Below are 9,276 nucleotides of genomic sequence, written 5' to 3' on the forward strand. Positions count from 1 at the left end.
TGGGGTCGGATAATGGCCCGGCATTCATTGCCAAGGTCACCCAACAATTGGCAGAAATTTTAAAAATTAAATGGAAATTACATTGCATTTACCGCCCCCAGAGTTCGGGGCAAGTAGAAAGAATGAATAGGACTATTAAGGAAAGCTTAACCAAGTTAAAAATAGAGACTGGCGGGGACTGGATTTCCCTTTTACCCTTTGCTTTGCTTAAAAGCAGGAATACCCCATACGTGTCTGGATTTACTCCATTTGAGATTGTGTATGGTAAACTGCCAACCTTGGTGCCCCAGGTTGAGACTGAAAAATTGGCCGAAGTGTCACGGGGCAGACTCCTTAAGTCCCTACAGGCATTGCAGGTGGTGCGAGGAAAAGCCAGAGCCGCCGTCCGGGACGAAAAGCCTGGGACCCGGAGGGAGGAAAGCCGAGGCCAAGTCCCCTTGTTCGAGCCTGGTGATTCCGTACTGGTGAAGAAGCTGCATCCTGACCATCTCGAAGCCCGGTGGGAAGGACCATACACCGTGATTCTGAGTACGCCAACTGCTGCTAAGGTTGCCGGGAAACGACACTGGATTCATCATACTCGCCTGAAGAAATTTGTGGCGGACCCCCCGGAAATAGAGAATCTGAGGAAATGGTGTGCCGTAGCCACCCCAGACCCAATGAAGGTCCGCTTGGTCTCCTGCTAACTTGTGTGTGTGTTTTGCCTGGTGCACTTCTGTTTTACCTCTGCCACTGCCCAAGCTCACATGCCTCCCACCCCCGAGTGTCCTCTCTGTATGTATGGGAGCTGAAAAACAAAGAGGGAAAGATGGTCGCCAATCAACTAACTGCCGGGCAGCCTATATTCACTCTTGATCTGTGTGATCTATTTGATGCCAACTGGACCAGGGTAATCTATGCCGGCCAGACTGCAACCAGAGGGACTACTATAGATGGGGGGTGTGGCTCCATTGACCTGGAGGCTCGCCTTTGGGACAGACCCTATTATGTATGTCCCAAAGAAGACAGCCCCACCAACTGCAGAGGAGAACCATATTTTTTCTGTGGGTTGTGGGGGGAATGTCTGACAGCATCTCCAGGGAGGGATGGTGATAAGCACCTGAAAGTCACAAGAGTGATTCGACCAGGTGGCCCGACCGAACCAGGTACTTGCTATATTGGAGACTGTAACCCTGTGGAGGTGACGGTCAAAACTTGGAATGAGACTGATTCATGGATGAGAGGGAGAATGTGGGGCATTAAGATTCCTTTTTCTGAAAAGGACTTTGGGACATTATTCACTATTCAACTGCGGATGCTGCCATGGACTCAGAATCCTATTGGGCCCTTGAGACCCGTCATTTTAGGAGAAGACCCCCGACCTACTCTCTCCCCCTCTCTACGGATGGGTGAAGAGAATGAGACTAATGGGGATCAGACTGACATTGCACCAAGTGGCACTAAACTGACTGACACAGAACCTTTGCATCCCAGGGTGAAGCCACTAGTGAAAACTGTAGAATTAATGTATTACCTTTTGAATGAGTCTGACCCTAACATAACCAGAAACTGCTGGCTGTGTTTACACCCTGAGCCTCCTTATTACATAGGTGTGGCTGCCTCTGCAGGAATAGGTAGCCAGAAGGGAGACATAAGGAAGCTGGCTCTATCCTCTAGCAACTCTAAGGGCCCAGAATGTAAGTGGGGAGTACAGCCCCACATGACACTGGGAGATATCCAGGGAAGAGGAACTTGTATTATCACAGCCAACTATAAATTGGAATCCTCCCCGTACAGGGGAAATTGCAACCTAACCATTAAAGTTAGTAAGACTCAAGAGTGGGCGACCCTCCTCAAAGCCCCTGAGGGGACTTGGTGGGCCTGTACTTCGGGCATGACCCCCTGCATCACCCCCTACGGAATGACCAAAGAGGACCTCTGTGTTTTGGCCCATATCCTGCCCCATGTATACTATTCCCATGGCGAAGAAGGTTGGGCTCACCTTGAACGGCAAGGAACAGACTACCTCGGACCAATAAGACGGAAACGTGTCCCGATAGTAGTTCCTATACTCGTGGGGACAGCCATAGCAGGGACAGTGGCAATGGGAGCTGCAGCCCTAGCTAAGGAGACTACTCTAGTACAGTTAGATCAGCAGATCAATCAAGATATGGCCACACTAGAGGGCACTATTGAATCTCTCGAAGGGTCCCTATCTTCGTTGGCCGAGGTGGTCCTGCAAAATCGTAGGGGACTTGATTTGTTATTCATGAAACAGGGTAGGTTATGTGTGGCCCTGAATGAGGCCTGTTGCTTTTATGCCAACCACTCCGGAATGGTGAAGAAAACTTTAAGTGAGGTCAAGAAAAGAATAGAAGATAGAGATAACCGTCTAAGGGACCTGAGCGAGGACAGCTGGTTCGCAAATCTATTTTCTTGGCCCTCTTGGTTAAAAACACTAATTAGTTCCCTGGCAGGGCCTCTGATCACCCTACTTCTACTTCTTACCCTGGGGCCTTGTCTATGGAGGTCTTTGATCTCCTTGATTAAAAGGAGAACTGAGAAGGTTATGCTCCTGGAGTCTCAGTATGTCGAGGAGCAATATAGCTCAGAAGAAGAAGAAGAAGAAGAAGAAGATGAATCAAGGATTTGATTCCCAGCTAAGACTAGTGGGGAATGTTAGAGGCAGTAACTCTAAAATAGTTATAGTTGCTTTTTAAGTTTGAGTTTTAAGAATAGTTTAAATATAGTTGCTTTTTGCCTTCCTGACCAGTGAGGTGGAAAATTCCTTGCCCCTTTCCCCTCGACAGAACCTGAGAGGCCATCAATTATTTTGACAGACCCTGCAGCGAGCAGGACTCATCATGACCTCTGCAACAGAATACTGTTACCAGACAGTTAAAAATGGCCTGACAAATGATGACCTGATAGATTGCAAACAGATGGTCGGTGGTCCCAATAAAGAACAAAAAAATGTGGTGACCCCCACTTTGGCAATGACCTATTGGTCTGGTGTGATGTTTAGAAATAGCCCATGCTTTGCTCTGAATGGATCAGGCTTTTGCTAAGTTTGAAATGATTGGATATAGGCAGATAAGGTGATGTGTTCCCCCTCCCTGAGTGTAGTCTGAATTCCTATAAATTGTATGGTTTGAGCTTTGTTCAGGGTCGAGCTTGGTAGACTGACACCAGTCACCATCTCGGCCCGGATTGCAATTCGTGAATAAACATATTTTGCTTCCTTGCAGTGGATGGTGGTTTGATTTCGCTCTTTAACAATCACCCTGGATCAGGGACAGGACTGACAAGAAGTAGGTTAGAAATTCAGGGCTTCTCTAAAATTGACTCTCCCCCACTATGCAAACTGACCAGCAACGGATCTTAACATAAAGAATTACCTGACCTGGGGCAGGGGTAGATAGCATAATGGTTATGCAAACAGACTGTCATGCCTGAGGCTTCCCAGGTTCAGTCTCCTGCACCACCATAAACCAGAGCTGATGAGTGTTCTGGTAAAAAATAAATAAAATAAAATAAATAAAACAAAGAATTACCTGACCTGATGAACAGTTGTCTCCACAGAATACCTAGCCCCAGAGATAAGACAAAAATACAAACATAGCTTGATGTGACAAACCCTTCCTTCTAACTGATAATGCATTTGTTTTTGTATTTCCTGCCTTTTACTTCTGATTCTGCCCTGAGAATCTCATTGAGACAAATAAAAGCCCCTATGCAGCCGTTTTTGGGGCCCAGATTTAGAGCACAAATTGGCTGGGACCATGCCAGCATAATAAAGGTGTGCTCTCCTCCTAATCTCTGAGTGACACTTGGTTCTTGCTAACCTGTAATTTCTGCAACAGTACCACATGGGAGGTGGTGTTGCACTCACCACAGGAAGCTTGAGTGCTGTGGTACCTCTCTGTCTCTACCTGAATGATAAAGCCTCCTGGAGCACAAGACCTGAATCTTTCTCCCCTCCACACAAGAATCACAACTCCATAGTTCAGCCTGCACACACAGTCCAACTTTGGGGACCAGGGCCAGGCCAAGAAAGTAACACCCTCTTCCTACCCCCAGTCCCCACCTGGAAAAAATAAAAATAAAAAAGAAAGCACACAAAAAGAAAAAATGCAAAAAAAAAAAAAAAAAAAAGAAAAGAGTGAGAGAGACCTGAAGCACTGCTTCACATAAAATAAAAAAAAAGAAAGAAATTCAGGGCTTATTCACCAAATTCAGGGCTTCTTCTTACATTAGAAAATGTAAAAGGAACAATGAGCTCCATCAAGCGTGCTTGAATCAGTGCAGTCAACAGAAGTACAAGGCCAGCCATGTAATGCAAGCAAATTAAAAAGTTGTAGTCATGGGAGTCGGGCTGTAGCACAGCGGGTTAAGCACAGGTGGCGCTAAGCTCAAGGACCGGCGTCAGAATCCCGGTTCGAGCCCCCGGCTCCCCACCTGCAGGCAGGTTCCTTCACAGGCGGTGAAGCAGGTCTGCAGGTGTCTGTCTTTCTCTCCCTCTCTCTGTCTTCCCCTCCTCTCTCCATTTCTCTCTGTCCTATCCAACAACAACGACATCAATAATAACTACAACAATAAAACAAGGGCAACAAAAGGGGATAAATAAATAAAATTAAATTAAAAAAAAAAGTTGTAGTCATGCTGAAAGAATTGGAAAAAGAATTAAACTTGATTAGGACAATTTATTTCATCTTGCTCCATATATACGCAGAGTATTATTTCAATATGAATATTATTACTGAGGTTTGTTGTTCTTTTTTGTACTCTAGCTTCGAAGTTTTATATGTTTTACTGACTCAACTCAGTTCGGAGCAGATACATTTAATTGTATTTTATTCTTTTATTTTATAAGCCAATTTTTATTTGTGATTAATAGAGGTTTGCAAGATTGGGAGATTACAATCACACTGCACCCACCACCACAGTTCTGTGTCCCCACCTCCCAATGATAGCCATTAAAATTTCCACAAAGTCTTAGAGACAGTTCATTTATTTTTGATTGCTTTGGGTTTTTTGCTTATTTCTTTGGTTAGTTTTGGGTTTTTCTTTTATTATTTTTTAAAATTTATTTATTTATTTATTAGTCTTAATGAGAGCACTGCTCAACTCTGGTTTATGGTGGTGCTGGGGAACCTGGGACCTTAGAGCTTCAGGCATAACTTATGCTATCAACTCCTATTCTGTTTTTCCCCAAGTTCATATGCTTCAGTTCTCTAGATTACACATAAAAGTGAAGCCATTCAGTAATTACCTTTCACCTCTCATTTATTTAAGTATAATTACTTTCAGATCTAACCCTTCATCTTAAAGGACACAATATCATTATTTGATAATGGTGTAATACTCTGTTCTTTAATCCAGTCATCTGTCAATAAGCATTTAGGCTGCTTCCACTATTGGGCTACTGTGAATAATGCATTTATGGTTATAGGTAGTGGTGCATATGATCCTTTGAGGTAGTGTTTCCATGTCTATTGGATAAATGCCTAAGAGTGATGTTGCTGGATAAGGTACTTCCATCTGTATTTGTCAAGGACTCTCCCTATAGTCTTCCAAAGGGGCTGCGCCAGTTTTCTCTCCCACCAGCCGTGTAGCAGCGTCAGGGTAGATATGACACTATTAGTGGCTACCAGAGGATCTAAGGACCAAGGGATGAATGCTGGGTAATTTCTATGGGACACACTTTTCAGAATATATACTATAACAAATTCTACCTTAAAATACATGTGTACAATGTTCTGTTAACTTAATGGACCAAATATAATTGATGTCTTCAATTATTTGGATAACGGCACTGTGTTATTATCCAGTCTACTTATATAATTCAAAAATCTTACTTTATGTACAGTTTCCACAAAGTCCTCTCAAAATTTGATATGCTTGCCTTAGGCAGTGTTATTTACGTTTATGAAGGCAGGACTACTAGCTGCCTTCAGTTATCATGTTTTCATTATGATTGTCCAGTCAGGTATGACTACATGTAATTATATAACTCAATATTACATGTCCATCAAATTATCATCCATCTTAGTCATATGCTCTGTTAAAATCCAAAAAGGCCACTCCAGCTACAATACTCTTTAGTGGAGGTTAGTTTGTGAGGAACTTTGTGATAAATCTGTGGCATGCTTTCTTTTTTTTTCTGTGTGTCCTCATGCCAGTATTTAATCTAGGCTATGTGCTTACTCTTACTTATTATATAGAACTTATTTTTTTGATTGTTAAAGTTATTGAATTTAAAAAGAAAGGAAGAGGGGAGAGTGAACAAGCATTAGTTCAAATAGGTTGTAGAAAAGCTAATATTTATTAGTTGTTTATGAAAGTGGGGTGGGAGAGAGAGAGAGAGAGAGAAATGGAAAGACAGAGGGAACCAGAGTATGATTCTGACACTTAATGATATCAGCACTTGAATTCAAGACTTCATGTTTGAGAGTCCAGTATTTTATGCACTGTATCACCCTCTGTATCAAAGCTGGATTTAATTATTGAACCTGAATACACTATTCCAGAAAAGTTGCAGACAAAAAGGACTTTGCATTTTGTGGAGGACCAATGGAGAAGAATCTGGCCATTCAAATTTCACAATTACTAAAGCGGATTGGTTGAAGAACAAACTAACTGGATGAAAGTGAACCAAAAAAGATAGGGCTGAGTCTGATGGTGCTGGGTGGTTGCGCATCCTGCAGAGTATATGTATTGCAGTACACAAGGACCTGGGTTCAAGCCCCCACCTGCAAGGGGAAAGTTTCATGAGCGGTGAAGCTGTGCTGTAGGCATCTCTCTTTCTCTCTCTGTCTATATCCCCCTTTTCCCTCTAAACTTCTCTGTCTCTACAAAAATAATTAAATAGGGGGGCTGGGCGGTAGTGCAGCAGGTTAAGCGCAATGGCGCGAAGTGCAAGGACTGGCATAAGGATCCTGGTTTGAGCCCCGAGTTCCCCACATGCAGGGGAATTGCTTCACAAGCCAGCGGTGAAACAGGTCTGCAGGTGTCTGTCTCTCCCCCTCTCTGTCTTCCCCTCCTCTCTCCATCTCTCTCTGTCCTATCCAACAACAATGACAGCAATAACAACAACAACAATAACAGCGACAAACAAGGGCAACAAAAGGGGGATAAAGAATAGGAAAGTTAGGGGAGTCAGGTGGTAGTGCAGCATGTGTCGCAAAGTGCAAGGACCAGTTTAAGGATCCCAGTTCAAGTCCCCGGCTCCCCACCTAGAGGAGCCGCTTCATGAGCGGTGAAGCAGGTCTGTAGGCGGCTCTCTTTCTCTCCCCTTCTCTATCTTCCCCTCCTCTCTCCATCTCTCTCTGTCTTATCCAACAACAACGACATTAATAACAACAGCATTAATAACTACAACAATAAAACAACAAGGGCAACAAAAAGGAATAAATAAATATTTAAAAAAAGAATAAGAAAGCTATCAGGGATGGGATTGGATAACAGAATTCTGGTCGTGGGAATTGTGCGGAGTTGGACCCCTCTTATCCTATAGTTTTTGTTAGTGTTTCCTTTTTATAAATAAAAAATAAAAAAATAAGGCCTCCAGGAGCAGTGGGTTCTTAGTGCAGGCACTGAGCCCCAGCAATAACCCTGGAGACAAAAAAATATATAAATAAATAAAAGAAATTAAATTTAAAAAATGGATCTGACATAGAGGTAGAAAAGTAGCACAAAATAATGTTTCCAGACATTATCAAATAAAACAATAATTGAATATAGATTAGGGAATAAGTGTTGAGTGATAGATAGCTTAAGAGATCTCTATATAAATGTGTATAGCATATGGCAAACAATCTGATATTAAGCACAGGGAAGAAATATGGCATTAAAGATGATACGGAATATTGACGGAATAGTAATAAAGAGGTTATGGGATGTGTACTCAGTAGAATAATACTCTATAATTTAAAAAAAAGATGATCTTGTATCCCTCAGGACAAAAATGGATGGAACTGGCTATTGCTTGAGAAATGAGTAAGGAGCAGGCCAGGCGGTAGCACACCCTGGTATGTGCACATATTACTAAGCTCAAGGGTCCAGGTTCTGGCACCTGCTCCCCACCTACTGGGGACACGCTTCACTAGCTATGAAGCAGGTCTGCAGTTGTCTGTCTTTCACTCTTCCTCTCTCCCTTTCCCCTCTCAGTTTTTGTCCCTTCTATCCAATAAAATGGAGCACAATGGCTTCCTAGAGCAATCCTAGGTTCAGTCCCCTGCATCACCATAAACTAGAGCTGCTCAATGCTCTGGTTAAAAAAATTAGTACACACACACACACACACACACACACACACACACACACACACACACACACTAAACTTGGATCTGTCTGCACATAACACCTTCGCACTCCTTTAAGCTTGGTCTCATTTGCTTCTCTAGAAAGTGAAGTTATAGTATACTTGGTAGGGTTATCACGCATGAGGCTTCGGAATGACATATACCAAGCACTTGGAACATGATGGGAAGGCAGGTGGTGGTGCACCTGGTTAAGTACACACCCTACAGTGTGTAAGGACCCAAGTTTAAGCCCCTGGTCCTCACCAGCAAGGGGAAAGCTTCACGAGTGGTGAAGTAGAGCTGCAGGTGTCTCTCTTTCTCTCTCTCTACCCCCCTCACCTCTCTAGGCAGTGCACATGACTGACAGGGGAATCAAGTCTTTTATTAAGGTGACTTCTTTCACTTCATATCTCTTTTAGAGGGTCATCCCACATGTGTTCTTATTCCTGACCAAATCATTTTCCATTGTATAGACATACTTAATTTTTAAATTAATTATTAATTTATTATTGGATAGACATAGAGAGAAATTGAGAGGGAGAGAGACAGAGCAACACCTTCAGCTCTATTTAACCACTCATGAAGCTTTCCTCCTGCAGGTGGGGACCAGGGGCTTGAACCTGGGTCCTTGCACACTGTCGTGTATGTGCTTAACCAGGTGTCCTACCACCTGGCTTCCACATTTCTTATTTTGTTTAGGTATTTGTTAGTTGCCAGTGGGCTCCTTCTCTTTGGTCTTTATAAACATTACTGTTGTGAATATTCATATATAAATGTTGCTGTAGGCTGACTTCATCATTTCTCTTTATTACATATCTAAGGGTGAAACTGCTGACTTTCAATCTCTTCTTGTTACTCTTTTCAGTGGGAATGTCAAGAGTCAATGACTGTATCCTTATTTCCCTAAAACATTTCTCTGTGGTATTCCTAAATTTCATGGATGCTTATCCACTTGGTTAATAATCATTGTGATCTTACTAAGTATTGATCAGTG

At 42.8% G+C, this 9,276-nt stretch overlaps 1 protein-coding gene across 1 annotated transcript; it reads left to right on the top strand.

The window, feature by feature from the left end:
• The first annotated feature begins 808 nt into the window (after positions 1–808).
• Positions 809–6,606, top strand: LOC132540318 (endogenous retrovirus group S71 member 1 Env polyprotein-like). The gene is made up of 3 exons (XM_060197119.1): positions 809–2,397; positions 5,849–5,968; positions 6,510–6,606. Exons 1-3 carry the CDS (start codon positions 809–811, stop codon positions 6,604–6,606), a joined length of 1,806 nt encoding a protein of 601 aa, XP_060053102.1.
• The last annotated feature ends 2,670 nt before the right edge of the window (positions 6,607–9,276 follow it).

Source organism: Erinaceus europaeus, chromosome 9, assembly GCF_950295315.1.
Source record: "Erinaceus europaeus chromosome 9, mEriEur2.1, whole genome shotgun sequence".
In the NCBI taxonomy this organism is placed as follows: Eukaryota; Metazoa; Chordata; class Mammalia; order Eulipotyphla; family Erinaceidae; genus Erinaceus; species Erinaceus europaeus.